The sequence below is a fragment of the Colletotrichum aenigma genome, assembly GCF_013390185.1.
Source record: "Colletotrichum aenigma strain Cg56 chromosome Unknown KSG_Cg56_contig01, whole genome shotgun sequence".
In the NCBI taxonomy this organism is placed as follows: domain Eukaryota; kingdom Fungi; phylum Ascomycota; class Sordariomycetes; order Glomerellales; family Glomerellaceae; genus Colletotrichum; species Colletotrichum aenigma.
This window is the reverse complement of record NW_023500907.1, coordinates 1,584,308-1,603,477: the sequence shown is the minus strand read 5'-3', so window position 1 is coordinate 1,603,477 and position 19,170 is coordinate 1,584,308. Positions and strand designations below refer to the sequence as shown.

General features: G+C 56.7%; 4 protein-coding genes across 4 annotated transcripts; 3 read left to right on the top strand and 1 right to left on the bottom strand.

The window, feature by feature from the left end:
• Nucleotides 1-340: 340 nt before the first annotated feature.
• Nucleotides 341-5,749, top strand: rga2-0 (putative Rho-type GTPase-activating protein 2; the record flags this gene model as incomplete). Its single annotated transcript, XM_037315677.1, has 3 exons — nt 341-843; nt 1,361-1,618; nt 1,711-5,749. The coding sequence occupies 3 exons, from the start codon at nt 341-343 to the stop codon at nt 5,747-5,749; spliced, it is 4,800 nt and encodes a 1,599-aa protein (XP_037185332.1).
• A 915-nt stretch (nt 5,750-6,664) lies between these two features.
• WAR1-0 (Transcriptional regulator WAR1) lies at nt 6,665-9,460 on the top strand (the record flags this gene model as incomplete). Its single annotated transcript, XM_037315676.1, has 2 exons — nt 6,665-8,276; nt 8,346-9,460. 2 exons carry the CDS (start codon nt 6,665-6,667, stop codon nt 9,458-9,460), a joined length of 2,727 nt encoding a protein of 908 aa, XP_037186213.1.
• Nucleotides 9,461-11,480: 2,020 nt separating this feature from the next.
• CGCA056_v000414 (uncharacterized protein) lies at nt 11,481-12,413 on the bottom strand (the record flags this gene model as incomplete). The annotated part of the gene is made up of 1 exon (XM_037315675.1): nt 11,481-12,413. The coding sequence occupies one exon, from the start codon at nt 12,411-12,413 to the stop codon at nt 11,481-11,483; it is 933 nt and encodes a 310-aa protein (XP_037185330.1).
• Nucleotides 12,414-17,871: 5,458 nt separating this feature from the next.
• Nucleotides 17,872-18,597, top strand: CGCA056_v000413 (Vegetative incompatibility protein HET-E-1; the record flags this gene model as incomplete). Its single annotated transcript, XM_037315674.1, has 1 exon — nt 17,872-18,597. The coding sequence occupies one exon, from the start codon at nt 17,872-17,874 to the stop codon at nt 18,595-18,597; it is 726 nt and encodes a 241-aa protein (XP_037186219.1).
• Nucleotides 18,598-19,170: the final 573 nt, after the last annotated feature.

The following is a 19,170-nucleotide window of genomic DNA, read 5'->3' as shown; positions in this document are numbered from 1 at the left end:
CCTACACACATACGTTGCCAGACAGACGGCCACAGTACAGCAGCTCTGCAGACTCTCGCCGTGCAGGGAAGACGCCTGGCTCCATCGCCCAAGGGCCCCGTCTCCGGTCCTTGCCTTACCGTCCGTCCAGTCCCGGCGGCCCTCGCTCGCTCGCTCCCGAGAAAGCAAAAATAAAATACGCACACTCAGAGAAAAAGCGGCCGGTGTAATATATGCAACGGCAGTCAGGGTCATCCAGGCATCTCGAAACCTCAGCGAGGTTGTCCTGCGTTAAGCTCTGACCCTGCACACCCCCCCAGTTGGGCCGCCGGCCAGTTGTCTTCCCGTCGCATTGCCCACCATGTCGCAGCTTGCGCTCCAGACTCGGAGTGCCCAGGGCTCTACTTCAGAATCTGGTCCTTGTGCTGCGGATGCTGGTTCGACGGCCGCATCTGCGACTCTGACTGGCGCTGGCACTGGACATGCTGCCCCCACTGCCGCTGCTGTTGCTGGTGCCAGGGCTCCTTCTGGTCATACTGGCGGCGAGGGCGGTGATGGTGGTGGTCATGGTCATGGTCATGGTCATACTCATACTCCTGCTATCGCTGCTGGTGTCACTACTCGCCTGCCTCCTCACCAAAAACACCCTCTTCACCGGCTCCAGGTAGCAGATGCTGCCCCAAAGTACACCTCCTCCTCATCCTCGCCCTCCTCCCAGGATAGCCCCACGACAGGCCTCTTGATCCCGGCTCCCGATCCTGCAAGCATTACAAGCACCACAAACACAAGCACCAGCACCGCTGCCAGTCACTTTCACAGCGGTGCCACTACTGTGGCCAGCCCTCTTCTGACCCCATCTCCAAGGTACGTTCCCACAGAGCATCCACTGCGGTGCTTACCAAAGAAGAAACGGTCCACTCATCATCCTGCTTCTCTGCTGTTCGCCGTCGTCTGTGGGTGTGTGTGTGGTGTGTGGTGTCGGCTACTGTCTCTCTCTGCTCGCTCTGCGCCTTGCTTTTTCTCACTGCTGCTTCTTCCCCTTGACCTGACCTTCCTTGCCTCTACAACCTTGAACCACCTACGACTGCCAGCCAAAAGACCCGCGAGTCGCTCACCCATCGCATTCACCACGACTTCTTCCTCCCACCCAGTGCCGGAGCCAAAGCCAGAGCCAGAGTCTCTCTGTTCCTTGGTTCCTGGTTTCCGAGGATATCGTGTGCTTGTCTTGGCAGCCAGCTCTTGACTCTTTTTTTTTTCTCCCCCTCTTGCCTCTTTGCTTTATCCGCTTCTGCTGCCCTCCTTGTCTACTACTATTTTGTGGACCTCAAAGTTCACGACGCCGGCAGGGGCAGCACAATAACTGATGCCCTCCACCCTCTAGATCTCCTCGCCGCCCGATCCCCAGTCCTCTACACGAGAGCACCGCAGTCTCTTCTCCGACGAGCCCATTCTCAGTTCGGTCTTCGTCCTTCTTCCCGCTCGTGGCCAACTTCTCAGTGCCACGCTCCAAGACACTGCCCGACATTGTAACGACCCCAACCGACGATCTACGCTCTCCTGTCGACCTCTTGGGGGAACCGCAGACGTACTACCAAAGTGATTCGTCCAGTTCGTCAACACCCGAACGCACCGCGCCACGGTATGTTTGCAGCACCCGTTGGATCGTACCGATTGGAAAGCCCCGGCGCCCCGCGCGCGGCCACACGTAGCACGACTGACAGACAAATACAGCAGACCGAGAATATCGCCGCTTCCCTCGAATGATAGTCGCAGTGCCTCCGAACCATACCTAAATTCCAGGCCTTCTGCAGGCCCGCCCCGATCCCCAATGTCTACACCTGGAGGCTCGGCCGCTGCCTCACGGGGCCACCCAGGCAAAGGTGCACCGCGGAACTCGTCAATGGACTCGGCCATTTCGGCCATCTCCACAAAGTCTCAATCGCAAAGAGGCGCCTCCGGCAGCCAATCATCTGATCCTACAGATATCGCTGCGTTGATTAAGACAGCAGGCAGTCCGGAGGCCGTGATTCAATACCTTCTTAAAGAAAAGCAGTCACAGTCACAACAAAATGCACAGTTATGGCGCCTCGTCGACAAGCAACGAGCCATGATTCTGGGGCTGAACAAGGATCTGGAACGCGCGTTGAAAGACAAGGAAAAATACCGGAAGAAACTGAAGGAAGTTATCAACGTTCCCGAAACGATAGCCTCCGATGGCTCAAGAACTAGCAGCAAGGTCATGAAAATGCCTGTGCACAAGGCGATACCGACGGTTGATATCAGCGCTCCCAAAGAGCGACAAGTCGTGGCTCCAGATTCCCCGATTCTGGATTCCGACAGCCAAAAGCATTCCCCGGTCGACCTGGCCATGGCGCCCTACCCGATCACACCTCCGGCGGATCAACCGAATGGCCCTCCGTCAGCTGTCGGCGAGCTGCTGGATCCTTCACACGAGATGCCCAGAGCTCATGAACACGCCTACGACCAGTTCAACCACGACGCGGAGGAGCAAGCTGCCGACGCCGCTCGCAAAGCGCTTGAGGCGGAACAGTTCATGGACCTCCCTGTCAGCATGTCACTGCCGCCATCTCGCAGCTTACCCAGCCAGCCACCCAGCGTCCCTCCCCCGAGACCTCCTAAAGCACCTCCAATCGACTCGGCTACTGATGAAGGGTTGTCCCAATTTCCCGCACCACCCCCACGCAAGCCACCTCCAGCTCCGTTGCAGCTTGGTAGCAAAAGCCAGGCTGTTGCCGAGGAGGAGGAAAGTGATACTGACTTCGACGACATCTTGGAGGTTGATGAAATCGTCAGCGAGGCGCGTGGTCGAAGAAGAACGCGAGAGGAGGACGATCGCGATAGGGAAGTCTTGGTTCAAAAAGAGATGGAGAGGAGGAGCTTGTCGAAGAAGAGCACGCCCACTGAGACAATCACGGCACCCACCGACCTGCCACCAAGCCCGCCGAAGCGAATGCACCGCGACAACGCTCCTGCCTCTCTGGCTGGAGTACTCAGCCCCCAGACTCTTGACGCTCCGCTCTTGAGTCCCGGTTTGCCGTCCAGCCCGCGCCCGCTAGGAGTTCCGGTGGTTGACAGCCCTGCCCACTCCCCAAGAGGCGCGGGATCATTCCCCTCCGGCCCTCTGTCACCGCGACCGCCTCGTCAACCCATCCCCCTTCCTCCAGGACACTCTCTTCAGACTCCACTGCCTTCTGAGCCTATGGTATTGAAGAGCCCCCAGCCCCTCAACATCGTAAAGAAAGGCAGTCAGTCGCCTCCTAGCGACAGGAGCCGCATGAGCCCAATTGAGCGCGGTGATCCTGGCCGTATTTTCAAGGGATTCGCCAGTGAAGAGTACCCCGACTTGCTGCTCGGACCTAACGTCTTGCCAACGATCATAGTCAAGGTTGCTTCCTCACGTATGAAGCCGTCGCGAGCGAGTCTCATTTCCCTGACACAACTGGAAGAGGACCCTGTATTCACTCTCGCCATCTTCTCGCGATCTGAGCCTGGAGAGTTGTGGCGGGTTGAAAAGGATTCGGCCTCTTTAGCGAAGTTGGACTCCAGGTTGAAGCAGTGCTCAGCTTTCACTGCCAAGACGCCCGAGAGATCACTATTCAGTGGCCATGCTCCTGCCAAGCTCGATGCCCGACGAGTGGCACTCGACCAGTACCTTGAAGAGGTCCTCGAATGTCCTTTGGACACTGCGAGCGCTCTGGAGCTCTGCAAGTACCTCTCGACGAACACATTGCCTCCCAATGCCGACGATGCCGGGTCGATGGAGACATTGGTCGAGAACAAGACCAAGGTTGGACCGGGTGGTCGTCCGTTCAGAACAGGCTATCTCACTAAGCGGGGGAAGAACTTTGGTGGTTGGAAGGCGCGCTTCTTTGTTCTCGATGGTCCTCACCTAAAGTACTATGAGACTCCGGGTGGTGCTCACCTAGGTACCATCAAGTTGCCCAGCGCACAAATCGGCAAACAGTCCCAGAGCAACGACAATCAATCCCCTCAGCAGTCAGCAAACTCCGAAGAGGCCGATAACCAATACCGGCACGCGTTCCTCATTTTGGAACCCAAGAAGAAGGACTCCAGCAGTCACGTGAAGCACGTGCTTTGCGCTGAGAACGACCGGGAGAGAGATCAGTGGGTTGATGCTCTGCTCAGATGGATCGACTTCAAGGATCCCGAGGAGGAGGAGGCTCAGGCGGCAAAGCATCATGCTCATGACCGCCAAGCGGCTGCTGCCGCCGAGCGCGCTGAGAAGAAGAAGCAGAGATACAAGAAGACGGCTTCTCAACACCAACCCCAGCAACAACAACAGCCGACTGAGTCGTCAGACAACCTTATCGGTGTTCGTTATGACGCCACATCCCAGGGTGACCTACCTCAGCACGGTGCTCCCGTACGACCAAGGGGCCCTGGAGGGCCTATGCCAGATCACCATCACGCTGAGGCGATGGGAATGTCTTCACAACCGTCGATGATGATCTCTGCTCCGAGAGATATGCATCCCATTGCTGATTCGGCTCAGTGGGGCAACAAGCCTGGCCTCGGTCTTCCCGTCAACGAGGAGAAGAAGATCAAGAAACGCAGCTTCTTCGGCTTCGGGCCCAAGACTAGGTCATCGTCTGATGGACAAGACTCCTTGTTCGGTGGAAGTGAGGGTGGTTCCTCAACCCCTCCGCAAGGCGGCTATGCCGGTCCCGTGCGCCAGGCGTTCGGAGCACCATTGGCCGAGGCGGTGCGATACAACCATCCCGTCGACATCAATGTACCACTGCCTGCAGTCGTTTACAGGTGTATTCAGTACCTAGACGCCAAGAACGCTATCTTGGAGGAAGGCATCTTCCGTTTGAGTGGCTCCAACGTTGTCATCAAGCAACTCCGCGAGCGCTTCAACGTTGAGGGTGACGTCAATCTGGTGACCGACGAGACTTACTACGACATTCATGCTGTCGCTTCCTTGCTCAAGTTGTACCTGCGTGAACTGCCTACGACCATCCTTACTCGAGACCTTCACCTGGAGTTTTTGGCAGTCACAGAAATGTCTGGCCTCAAGGAAAAGATCTTCGCTCTATCTGAGCTGGTGCAGAGGCTTCCTCAAGCAAACGCCACGCTGCTGAAGTACCTGATCGCTTTCCTGATCAAGATCATCAACAACGCAGACATGAATAAGATGACGGTGCGCAATGTAGGTATCGTCTTCTCGCCGACTTTGAACATTCCAGCGCCCGTCTTCGCGATGCTCTTGCAAAACTACTCGGGCATCTTCGGTTTTGAACCCGAAGAATATGAGTTACCGTCCTCCTTTGACGGAGATTCCGGCCGTGAGCGATCGGGATCTTTGCCGAGTATGGCCAATGGTCTGCCCAACCGACCGTCATTCGACCCGCAGCAAGCGCGTCCCTCTACGTCCGCCGGATCGAGCCAGTCGCCTCACCGGCAAAGACTCATGGAGGCCATGACAGGCCAGCAGAGAACTAGCGGAACACCGCCGCCCCTTCTGCAAGACTTGCACAGTGCTCGATCATCACCTACACCTCCGCCAAACTACCCGACCAGCCGTGGGCAGGGTTATGAGCCTCAGTATGCGCCGCAAGGGTATGAGTCGAACGGTTATCACGGCATGGCCCAAAGCTACGACAACGGCTCTGGCGGCTACAGCCAGCCCCACAAACGACGAGAGAGCGCCATCTTTATGGGCAACATGATGGGATTAAACCCGCAAAGCTCTAAGAGTCGTCTCCGAGAGGAGACTCGCTTCTGAGCCTATTTTATGGACAACCATCCACAAAACCCCCACGATTCTTCAGCAAACATACCCACTCGTTTACACGCAGCGTTGATACCATGCTTTGCACATTTCATTTTTGAGTTTTACTATATAACCCAGCCCCCCCATCCAGGAGGGCACGGACGACATGACGGCGCCAATATACCCGAACATACAACCCGAATCCGGACCGGTGCCGAGAGCTCCATTACGTTCTAATATCGATCGCTACCTTTCGCACACGTAGCCTTTTGTTGCCGAGTTTCTTTTTCGATTTGTGAACGAGCTTAGAGCTGCGGAGACGAGGCCCTAATGGTAGAAGACGAGGCTGAATTTGGAACCGAGGCGCATGAGCGGATGATTTACGGGTCAAACTTGTATCATACGGAGCCACGTTATGGTTTTCCCGGGTGGTTGCACAACAGGCGGTTGTCGGCGGTTCATGCGTGATCTTTCCGGGGCTTAGCATGGCGTTGACGGCATTGAACTGCAACAGTTCGTCTTCTGACTTTAAACTGCGCTCTTCTGGAAGCAACTCAGCATATTTGGATAGTTGGTTTAGCTTTGAAATCAAAATTCTGTTCAACCACACGCAGCTCCATCCATGGTGATGTTGGTTCAACTTGACAACATGCCTACATGTATGCCTACATATTAACCTTCGGCGTGAGAGTAAGGGGATGGATGGATGGTCGACTGATAGTGGCCGAACACCGAGGCACGACGCTGACTAATATTTGTTAGTGTCGGAAGTGTCGGCACTTCGCAGGCCGCGCGAATTCGCTGAAAGTCAGGTCGGCAAGTTCAACCGCCGCAATTCCGTCCCCCGATCATCCGATCGCCAATTCTCTAGCCAGCAACACAAAGCAGCACGCCCAGCCCATCGTGTTTTGCGCCGCCCGCACAGCAATGGATCACGGCACGTCGGTCCTCGATCCAGCGTTACGAGGCGCCGAGACGCCCACAAACGGCCGAAACGGCGGTGGTCCCACCGCAGGCCCCGCGACGACGCACGACGACGACGCTTCAGCTGCAGCTGCCGCTGCCGCCTCACCAACGGCTCCCGGGCGAAGCGGAGCCGAGGGAGGACAAGGACAGGGACATCACCACGACACGGCGGCGGGCACCGAGAGCCCCGAGACACCTCACTCTGCGCACGCCGGGGAGACGCCGCAGCATGACGGGCTCCATGGGGGCAACAACCCGGACGATCCCAAACGGCCGAGGGCATGCGAGGCGTGTCGCGGCCTGAAGGTGCGATGCGAGCCGGACCCGAACGATGCGGAGGGCCCATGTAAGCGGTGCAAGAAGGCGGGGAGGAACTGCATCGTGACGATGCCGACGAGGAAGAGGCAGAAAAAGACGGACAGCAGGGTTGCCGAGCTGGAGAAGAAGATTGATGCATTGACTGCGAGTTTGCAGGCCAGGGGCACGTCGGGGGCGGCTCCGAGCGCTGCGGCGAGCGTGCCGCAGCCCGTCGTCGGGACACCGGTGCCCAGGGAGGAGACGCCTTTCAAGAGGGGGTGGGGTGATCATGGCATGGCGAGGGCTTGGGGAGCGGCGACGCCGGGCGATGAGGATGCGGACCGGAGGGGTGTTGATACCGGGCTGCTTGCTGGGCAAAAGAGGAAGTTCAGCGAGAGGGGAGGCACGCCGGCCGAGATCCCGGAGATGAGTAGGCCTGCGCCGCCGATGCAGATGGGGGCAGATTATGCGGATGTCGTGGAAAGGGGCATCCTGAGCGCCGAGAAGGCCTCGGAGCTGTTTGAGAGGTACAAGACGTACATGATGCCGCACATGCCGGCGGTGGTGTTCCCGCCGTCGACCACCGGGGACGAGCTGCGGCGGTCGAAGCCGCTGCTGTTCCTGGCCATCATGTCGGCGGCGTCGTCGGAGAGCCCGAACGTGCAGCGCCGGCTGGTGAAGGAGTTGATGCAGATATTCGCGGAGAAGGTCATCATCACGGGCGAGAAGAGCCTGGAGATCGTGCAGGCGCTGCAGGTCGCGGTGATTTGGTACTGGCCGCCGGAGCACTTTGAGGAGCTCAAGTTCTATCAGCTCGTGCACATCGGCGCGGTGATGGCGCTCGACATCGGGCTCGGGCGGCGGACGGGCGGCAGGAAGATGCAGGTGCCGTACCAGTGGCGCAACCACCCGTTCAGGCGGGCGCCGCCGCCGGATCCGACGAGTTTGGAGTGTCGGCGGGCGTGGCTGGCGAGCTACTTTCTGGCGGCGAACACGAGCATGGCTCTGCACCGGCCGAACCTGGTGCGGTGGACGAGCTTCATGGCGGAGAGCATGGAGGTGCTGCAAACGAGCCCCGAGGCGGCGCCGACGGACCGGTATTTCTGCCATCTCGTGTGGACGCACCGACTTGCGGAGGAGGTGGGGGTGCAGTTTGCCATGGACGACCCGGCGGTCGTGCCGAACATCACGGACTCGAGGACGCAGTACTCTTTGAGGATGCTGGAGAGGGATTTGGAAAAGTATAGCAAAAATGTGCCCAAGGAGGAGATGGGCGGTAAGTGCTACGATCCCCTGGTGTATATGCAATGGAAGGCTTAATGCTAACGCGGGGTGTTTCTCACAGCCACGTTGAAAATGAGCTTTCACGTCTTGTCGTTGTACATGCACGAGATTGCCCTGCACACCCAGCTCGACGACATCCGCCCGCCGTTCGACACCGCCACCCTCAAGGACGGCATGCTCCCCAACCTGCAGCTCACGACGTCGCACATCAACGCCCTCTCGGCGTGCCTCTCCGCCATCGACGGCATCTTCGAGGCGTTCCTGTCGATGGAGGTGCCCAGCATCCGTTGCCTGCCCGTCTTCAACTTCGTGCGCGTCGCGTACGCCGTCGTGGTGCTCATCAAGATGTACTTCTCCGCCACGGCGCCCGGTTCCGAGCTGGGCAAGGTGATTGACAAGGACAACATGAAGGTCGAGTTCTACCTCGACGCGCTGCTGGAGCGCTTCCGCGCCGCCGCGTCCGACGACAGGAGCCGCCCCGCGGCCAAGTTCCTGGTGGTGCTGGTCATGCTGCGCAGCTGGTTCCTGAAGCAGAGCAAGGGCCTGGGCGTGGGTGGCCCCCAACCAACGCCGGAGCTTGGACGGGCCACGTCGTCTTCGACACCCGCACCGGAGAAGACGGCCGTGGCGCCTGCTGCTGCGGCGCCGGAGGAGAGGGCGCCGAGTTATCAACCCCCGCCGACGATCCAGTACGACCCCGCGGCCAACACGCCTCTGCATCTGTTATCTGAAATTGCGACGAACGACCGGTCCGCGTCTGCAGGGCGGACAGGCGGCAACATGATGTGGAGCCCGGCGCCGACGCCGCGGCAGCAGGCCTTCATGTACGACCCGAGCGTCGTCACACCGGGCATGGACGCCTCCGCGTCCTCAGGCCCCGACACGGCGAGCAGCGGTGCCATGGAGGCGGCGACCACGACGGGCGCGGGCAACAACTGGATGCCGCCCGTGTGGTCGGGCGACCTGCAGGACATGGGCATCGACGTGGGGCTCACGGAGGGGCTGAGCGTCGAGGAGTTCACGTCGGGTTTCGGGGCGAGCCCGGGCAGCCTGAGCAGCGGGATGAGGTACGTGATGGCGCAGGATCCGTGGCTGAGCGGGCTGGGGGTCATGGGCATGGGGGACATGTTTGAGGGCATGCCCGGGGGAGGCGGTCCGCCCATGTTTCCCATGTGAATGACCTAGATCGGGGGGCTTGCGTAAACACGCGCGTCTTCTTCCTCTTCAGCCCAGGGCGGCGTCATCACGTACGGGCTTAGGTGTTTCGACGCGGAGCGCTACCACTGCTGCTTGCTGCCGGGCTACTCGGCTCATCGGCCGTGAGCCGCTCTATCTCCGAGGCTGCCGTCCGGCGGATGCAGTTTCCCTCCCGACCTTCCGGCGATATCTTTCCCATCCGCGAAGCACGGGGCGTGGAACAAGCAAGGATGATCGACGTCCGGTCCGTCACTGACACAAACCCCGCGCCTGCTACACAAACGCCGAACCAAATCCATCTCTACTCAATTCCCTCCCTCAGTCTGTGGGGAAAGAAAGTTGCTTTGCTGACGGCTCGTCGTTTGAAAAAGAGACACGAGGGCACAAAGAAAGGGAGATGTTTCCTGTTCCAACCCCTTTGGAGACTCAGCTCCGTGGGAACCCCTCAATTGAAGCACATGGAATTGTCGCAGTCTGAGTCTTCGTGTGCGGGGGAGAAACAATGATGCCACGATCAGACGAAGCGCTTTGAGACTGAGTGCGCGAGTCTCGCAGTTGGTTAAGGAAACAGGAATGGGGGATAATTCCAGGGCACAGGCGGTTGAATCAAACAATAAACAGCAACTCTGTCGAAAATTCTCGTTCCTCACTACGCCATACAAACATCAACCAAACCACCTTTATTGTAAAAGTATCTACGGAACACGGCAATGTGGAGCGAGCGTACCAGGGGGCAAGGTGGGTAGGGGAAAGCCAAAAAGCTTGTCTCATTATTTTTGGTCAATTTATCGTTACGTGATACCTGGGTTTTGGATGAAGGAATTATTTTAGGCACGACAGCAAATAGGATGCCTTTTGAACATGAAAACAAATGGATCCCCCTTTTTTTCACAATCGCGTACCCGGTCCCAGCGGATGCACGTTAAATCCTCCCGAATGGCCCCGGTTGGAACGGGACCACAGGACCACAGATTGTGATATCAGTTGGGCGTGATGCTGACGAATGGGAATGTTTACCAATCATCCGGGATTTGGTCCCAGTTATTATCCCACGCCGAGAGCCTCCCTTGTGAGGTCAGTTGCCGACAATCTTCGCGCGCCACCTGGCTCGCAGCGAGGCGCTCTGGTGCTGTTATCATGAAGCTAGTCAAGAGCATCAAGGTCACATCGAGACGCATTCCAAGTGCAAGACGAGTGTGGTAGAGACCACGAAACTTTTCCATTCGGGTCCGAGCGTGTTTCTCATGGTAGCTAAAGCTCGGCGTGGGCTGCCGGCCGTTCGTCCGCCTCTCACCCGGGCTGCGCGCCCGCAACCTAACCCCTCATTCCCGTCTGTCTTACTCTTCACTCTGTACCTATCACGGTACCCTCACAAAACAGGACCATGCTTCATCAGTCTGTCTGTCCACCATGAGCTGTAGACCCCCCATGTTCACTCCTCGCTGGGCAACCGCCAGCGGTGTAACGATACAGTAGCCTCTCCTTTCCATACGCCAGACATGAATCCATGTCGGTTAGCGGCACCATCTGATCCCCTCTCGTGATGGGCTGCAAGCAATAATAGCCAGATATCTTTTTCCGGACCAAACTTGTTTTAGTAACCCGAAATTTTGCAATTTGCGATCATCTTCCTCCACATTCCCCATGCCGTGTGGTAACTCCTCGTGAAATTGCACTCCCATTCCGCTTCCGTGATAAAAGTGAGACAACCAGTCTCATGTGTGAGTGATATGGTGCTTCCCCGCCCATATCAAATCCGCAACCGGACCATCCGCCAGAACCGGTTGAACCAACCGAACGCCACGTGGGATAAAGTGTCGACGATGAAAGTTCCCCACGTAAACAAATAAACAGAACGCTCGAAAACCGTGAAACGCTAATGATCTTTTGCCGATCTCCGTAACATAAAACCTTGGACTCATTAAGACGCAGCCATCGAAACGGAGCTCATCGCGATGGCGGATGTTCAACATCTCGTGTCAGCCTGTCATAATTGCCTTCAGTCCATGTAGAAGTCGCCCTTCAGGATGCGTTCCTGGAAGGCATCGGGCTTCGGTCGCTCGGGAGCCTTAGGCTTCATGGCAGCAGCCTGGGCGGGCGGAGCAGGCATGTCAGAAACAGACTTGGTTCGGTCGTGATTTCCGTTGGGCATGCCGCGAGGAGGCGAGGTTGAGAGGCCGGAGCCGAAAGAAAAGGATGGTCGTGAGCCCTGGACGGAGCTCTCGGCGCGAGATCTAAGCTGCTCGGACCAGTTGAAACCTTGGTCTGGGCGCGAGAACACGTCAGAAGATGATCTTTGTCTGTGTGCATTGCTTGCCTGGGCAGTACTGCTGCCACGTCTGGCCGACGACAGGGCGGCTGTGATAGACGAGGTGCTGTTGGGCGGCGTGGCATTCACACCGGTCCCAACGCTTCGCGGGGAATTAACGCTGCCGCGTCTGTCGGTGGGAGCAGGCGTGATGGGCAAAGAGGAAGCAGGAGTAGAAGCAGAAGCAGGTGGGTTGTTACCGTTTGATCCCGGACTTCCACCGCCGGTGCGCAGGTTGCGCATCGCCTGAGCTCCAAAGCTCATTCTGCGAGTGAAGGGAGTGGTAGGTGCGGTGCGAGCATTAGGAGGCAGTTCCTCCTCGTCGACAGCATTCTCATCGATGGAGTCTTGGGAGTTGGTCGAAAGACTTCCCCGTCTAAGAGAGTTGAAGGCGTTGGGGCCAGTGGGCGAAGTGCCAGTGAGGCCGAGACCGGTGGAGACGGACAGACGACGTCTTTGAGCATCGGCAGTGCCTGTGGGGAAAGCTGCACCGGTCGAGGTTGAGTTGCTTCTGAAGAGGCCGGCGATGGCCTGCTGGGTGACGGAGCCGCGGCGCTGACGGTGCATTTCGTTCTGGGGGCTGTTGTTGGTGTTGGGGTTGTTGTTGGAGTTGTCGGTGGACATGATGGCAGAATTCAGTTGGGGGCGGGATTGAAAATGCGGTATATGTAGTTTCGCAGAGGCGATGGAGTTGTCAATGTGCAGTCCAAGTGGTGTTTCGGCAGGTGTCTGCGTGGGGTGAGATCTAGAAGGAATCGAAAGAGGGATCGAACGGGGAATCGTTCGACAGCTGCGGATGTGTGGAACAGGGTGGTTATATATCGAGGTGGCCGATGGACTGATTTAGGGTGACACTAAGGGCGGGTTACGAAAGGTTGATCACAAGGAAGACCAGGGATGGGACGAGCGTACGGATAGTGCGCCGTGGAAAAGTGTCGATCAAGGGGTTTGCTGGCAGAATTGCTAAGGTGGTCGGAGTCAAGACTCAGGACGACGTGTGTCTTTTTTGTACACCTCGTCTTTGTGCCTGGGGGCTGTTTGTGCCGTGAGGGCTGAAGGGTGGGCAGATCGACGGGGGGAGCGTGTCTTTGAGCGGTGTTCTTGGACAATCAGTAAGCAGGTGGAAGCTCTAAATTGAAGTGACGTCGAGCTTGGGGGACAGGCAGTCTGTGTGTATCTTTGGAAAGGTGTAGGGGGCAGGGTCTGAGGGTTTGCGCGTACAATACGGTACAGTCCAGAGACGTGTGAAAAGGGGGGGGATGGCTGGTTGTGGTGGTTTGGCTGAGATGGTGTGTCGCCGGGAGCTGGGCGTGGCTTGTTGCTGGATGCTGGATGCCGTTTGGTGAACCAGGACAGGCAAGTGATGATGGGCGGTGGTGCGTGTGGGGGAGAGGCAAATCGGGCCTGGTGTCGGTCGGTCAGCGGCGTCTGTTTGAGCGCCCGACAAGCCGTTTGGCTTCAGTGAGCGAAGCCCCGGTGTTGAATGGGGTACGTACTTGGTAGAGCGGCACAAGGTTGCTGTGGGATACAACAGTATCTGGGTCGTGAGTCGACAGGCGGTATTCGTATCTGTATCCGTAGATGGCAGTGGGTTCCGCGAGAGAAGGACAGATTGAGTGCGTGATCGAGCGGCACAACACAGGACTGCACTGCCAGTGGATGTGGATGTGATGCGGATGTGGACTGCCCGGGTTGTGGTGGGTGGATTGGTGATGTGTTGCAGTCGTCGGTCGTGGAGAAGAGTGCCGGGTGCTGAATCGCGATGATGTTCAGGAGGATGGATCGAAAGCGGACTCGGCCAAGTTGATGACTGTGGAAGGTGGTTCAGCGGTGGGCTGGCATGGCGCATTGATGGACGTGGGATCTACTGATGTTCGCTCCTGCTTGCTATTCTGCCTGTCCTGTCCTGTCTGTCTATTCCTGCCCTTTCCCCTCGCTCTTGCCCTCTCGCGTCGGTGGTTCCTGCCTCCCCCTGCACCTCCCATCCGTTTGGCCCTGCACTGCACTGCACTGCACCGCAGCACGCCCTCGACGATGGAGACGGGAATCTGTGGAGAGAAGAGTGGAATGAACGACGCCAAAGTCTCTCCAAAAAGGCAAGACCGACTGGGCTGCCATCTGCGCGGGCTGGCGCGGAGGCTACGGCAGCGGCAGAGGCCCCAGCAGGTCCCTAGCCCCAAGCTTGCAGAGCTCAGGGACTCACCGGCCAATCACGACCTGTCGTTAAGGCACCTTGGGGGCAGCGAGCCGGGATACGTACTGTCGGAAAACGACGCTAAACGCACTTGGAACCAGCTAGACCCCCGCTCAAGACGTCACCAGGAAGGAGCGAATGAGAAGACCGAATGAAATGCGGGGTAAGATCATTTCAGGAAAGAGCGACGTTTGGAACTCGAAGTCGCCTGCCTGCCCGGCCTATCCTATCCTATCCTATCCTATCCTGCCTTGCGTAGGTTGGTAAACCATATTGGCCGCAGCAGGAAGCGGCGGAATGGAACGAGAAAGGGGTCCTGGTCCTCCTGTTCCTCCTCTGCATGTCTTACCACGTAGATAGCTTGGTATGTCTTTCCATGCCACATCCATTCAATCGGCCTCTGCCCTCTGGTCCTGATGTGTTGGGCATTTGGGCAGGTGGGCAGCAGCACAGCAAGAGCAGCCCTCGCTCTTTCCTTCACATTGCAGGTGGACTCTTGCCTTCTCCCTCTCCTCCTTCCCACCACAACGTTCTTTCCTTCCTCCTCCTCCCACTTGGCTTCCCCTTCCATCCCCTGCCCCATCCCCGTCCCCTCGCCCCCACCACCCCTGCTGCGTTGCGTTGCACCCGCCAATACCATCTCTCCCATCTCCTGTACGTACGCTTTGCCTTGCCTGGCTTGCTGCCGCATCGATGCATCTCAGTTGCTGCACCTGAAAGACATCCATCCACACGCCTGCACTGGATGCTCCCCTTCGTACCAAGTTCACCACGCAGACCGTCGCATTCGACTTATGCCAAACTCAATGCAGTCGCCCATCTGAGCACTTGAGCACTGCACGGCGAACAGACAAGCGTCCCATCTCGCGTGCCATCGCATGGCCGCTCTCGCCACTTTGCACCACCATCGGCCCATCCTCGAGCGACACCATCTGCTCATCTTTGGGCCACCTCAAACATCCCGAGCCTCGAAAAAGAACCTTGACCTCAGGCCGGATGAAAGCCAAGCGATAAACTCTTGTCATCGAGAGCTTCGCCTTCTCCACCAGCCAATCCCAGTCCTCCTTTACTCGAGCTCAAACGAAACCCTCTTTTATTCGTTGGTCTGGCTCAAGGCCCTAGGAGGCACTGGGCCCTCGTCGACCGCTTGATTCCTCTCCGAAGCTTTTCACAACCCTCGACTTCTCGACAGCGAATTTTGATTCCCATTGCCCTTTCTGACTAGCGCCCTCACACACTTCAACCTTGGTCTGTCACTCTTGTCCTTCGCAACGAACCGGATAGGTCGCCGTTCGTCCTCGCTGGTCACGCTGTGTTTGCTGTACCGACACCATTGACAACTAGGTGCCTTAGCTCTTGATCTTGGAGCCATCTCTGAGTGACAGCGTAGCCTTGGCATGCAGATGGTCCCCCCTAAACATTGCTGCCCCAGATAGATAACTCCGTCAGCGACATGCAAGCCGCGCCAATCGTTCTTTGTCTGTTGGCCCAGTGTAATCAGAAGGCGCTACAGAACATCTCAGCATACATGGTAGAGAGACATTGGCGAACTCTCGCATCCCCCCTTCAGCCGCTGGCAATGGTCGTGAACAGCCAAAAGGTTGAGGCCAGCAAAAGGTCCTTGTGCCCCTCCGGCCCCTTCATCAGACCAAAGTAATCTCAAAACAGATTACCAATCGGCCAGATCAACTGGTCCACCAACGAGTCAATTGACTCCGTGAGCATTATGGGTACTTGTTTCTGTCGACGCAACTCCACGACTCGCCACAGAGTTTTCATGCTTCCTGGATACCACCTCGGAGACAACATGGCGGACGCTGGTGTGCCACTTAGTGTCCGACACCTAACAACAGAGCCCGTTTGTTACGAGTGTGACCCTCCCTCACCTTCATCTACAGACCAATCTGAAGGCATCCGACGCTGCCAAGTATTGACTTGCCCAACCCTTTCTTCGACCTCTTCCCCGGACTATCCACCTTTCTACCTGACTCGTCACAAGGATCATCATCCATCACCATCCTCGATGCGCTCGAGCTGTCGACCTTCCCCGCAAATTCCGGGTCTCCATAATGGCCCCATCTCACGACGGGGGGGGCCTTGGCCAGATGCTTTCCCGGCCTGCCAGATTAGCCCTCCCGCTAGTAACACGACAACCGTGAACCGTTCCTTGGCCACGCAGATGGCTTGTCTGGGCGGACGGGCCAAGACTAGCTGGACTGTTTCTTGTCCCACGAAAGCCATGCGTTTCGCTGTGTCACGAGAAAGCTTAACAACCAAATGGCTTGGGCCACTGGCGCCAACCACGTTGACAAATGACCACATTGCCATTTGTTCTCCCAGCGCACAGCGTGTCCCTCGGTTTCTTATCTTTCGTGTTGGTAGCACGCAGTAGGCAGTTGTGCTGAACCATGGGACGCTACTTCAATCCTTCCCGGAGCTCCGGCTCCGCGCCGCGGTGCAGGGCTGCCCAGTGGACCCTGAAGTCAGTGCCCGTCAGCACATGCGTACCCGTGGTCACGCGCCCTCTGCCTTTCGTTTCTAATGTTTCGTTACCCCGCGCTTTCTCCTCGGGTCCAAGACCAAGGTGGTGGGTGAAGCCTCAGCGGGCTACATAGCTGCGAATCTGGAAGCTCCAGCTTTTCATCGAGCAAAAGTGAGCCGGTCTTCATCCCTCCCCCTGTCCGCAGCCCATAACATGCCAGTGACGAAATGATTATCGCAGTGGATGATGTCGAGGCACAGCCCAAAGCAGCCGTCAGGATTGGGGGTGCCGCCAAGTACCACTCAGGTATTGTCTTGTAGGCATACATCGACGATGATGGAGAGAGTGCGGTCTTGCACCAATATTGGGAACCAGTCCCAAAGGAGCCAAGCTCGGGGCACTTGGCAGGGTTGCAGCACCTTCAGATGCCGGGCTCCCAGGCCAACTCTATTTCGATGATAAGGATGGACTAGACAGCTAATGACATGGACGTGTGGTCATTCTTGTCTTGTTGTTAGCATTGCGGTGGTTTTGAATCGTGATGGGAAAGCAGGGCGTATGTGATTGTCGATGATCTTGGCAGAGAGAAAGTGGCGTGTTGGTGTGTAGTTTGTGACTTTTTTTGCACAGCTGTTCCTTGCTGTCGCTACCGCTTGACAAGGTGTCTCTCAATATGTCCTGGTAACTCAGTCAGAACTCAGAAGAGGTCGCCAATCCAGTGTCCCGTAATCATTTCGAATCGATGAGGATACCCTGAGCTCTCAAATCGTTAATCTAAACCCCGACTGATTGCCATATTGAGATCCGTTTCTGGAGAAGATTGCTCAGGATCTCAATCATATTGACTTGCTGTCGAAATTCTCAGGCTTCACGTAACTCGTCTCCCACAGTGCAGAGTATAGTAAACATGAAACCTTCGATTGAAGTTTGGTACTTTGACGAGCAACAAGGCCATCGCCATACGATATGGAGGAGTACACTTGCCTGATATACAACGCTGGAGGTGACATGAAACGCAAAATAATGGCAATAGAAACGAATACAGTACGTGAGCGATGATGGTCTTCGCAGAATACGTGAAGGCTTGAAACCTCTGCACATTTACGGGCTTTCACTTACCTACTTCGTTCTCGCACAAAACTGAAGGAATTGAAAAGTACGTGGGCCAATCATTGAAGCCGCGTCCGACCAACAGCATCAAGTGGCCAATCCCCGCCAAGGGCAGGTTTCATTTTTCTACTTGAGAAAGTATTCAATCACACCGCCTCATGGTTGCCTATATCATACCTTGGCATAGTGATGAAATTTTACCAGCCAGCCTGATATTTACCCAAGGCTCCTCGTTGTCCTCCAATACACTTCTCTCCAACTTCTGGGTGTTCACAACATCATCTTTGCTCACGACCATGCGTCTCTTGAACGCAAGGACCATCGCAGTCGAAGACTTCTCCTCCAGACGGGTTCCGCCTTATGCCATTCTTTCTCATACATGGGAAGATGGCGAGGTCACCCTGCAGGATATGGACTGCCAGACGGCCAGCGCGAAAGCCGGTTACGCCAAGATTCGAGACTCTTGCGAGCAGACTCTGCGGGATAATCTCGAATACATCTGGGTCGACACATGTTGTATCGACAAGACCAGCAGCGCAGAGCTTTCGGAAGCCATCAACGCCATGTTCCGGTGGTATCAGGACTCAACCATATGCTACGCCTTCTTATCCGATGTGCCTAGTGATACGGATTTCGATGAAAGCTCGGCATTCGCGAAGAGTCGGTGGTTCACACGCGGCTGGACACTTCAAGAGCTTCTGGCTCCTGCAAAGCTCGATTTCTACTCCAACTCATGGGGTCATCTTGGCAGCAAGTTAGGCCTGGCGAAAGCCATCAGTTCCGTCGCCAAGATCGACGAGGCGTTTTTGAGAGGCCGGTCCATCAAAGAAGCCTCAATAGCTGCGCGAATGTCATGGGCCGCGACAAGAGAGACCGCAAGAGAAGAAGACCGGTCCTACAGCCTGCTTGGTATCTTTGACGTCCATATCCCGCTACTGTACGGCGAAGGAAGCAAGAACGCTTTCTTTCGATTGCAAGAGGAACTCATTCGGAAAAGCGACGACCAGTCGATATTCGCCTAGCATTCGTCCGACTCAACCTCAACGCCTATTGCCTGGGAATCTCAATCGAAATGTCAGAACTCGTCAGTACTCGCGGAGTCCCCAGCCCAGTTTCGAAATTGCGGCAACATTGTGACGTGCAACCCCATCGAAGGGGTATTTCCATACGTCTTGAGCAACATGGGCATACAGATAACGATTCCCATAATCTTTCAATACGAGGGCAGTCGCCGGGAACGACGAGCCTATGCTCTTCTATGGTGTCGCCCGGAAAACGACTATTGGAATTTTTTCACTATCCCGGTCCTTATAGAAGGAGATAGGTGTGGTCGTGCGTTCCCAGCGGTGCAACTAGTCGACAGAAAGCAAGCCATATCACACTCATTCAACCACAAGCTATACCTTGAGACGCGCCAGGATCACCACGCCGTGGCCAGATCAAGATCTCTACAGGGTCGAAAGGCATCTGTGTTTGTTTTGCGATCTCTTCCATCCGGATATCGAGTGGAAAGTGTTAGCCCACCAGAGATGTGGGAGTCATGGTCCCCCTCGTCTGGGCGTTTGACACAGCGGGTTGATACTCCAAACAAACCG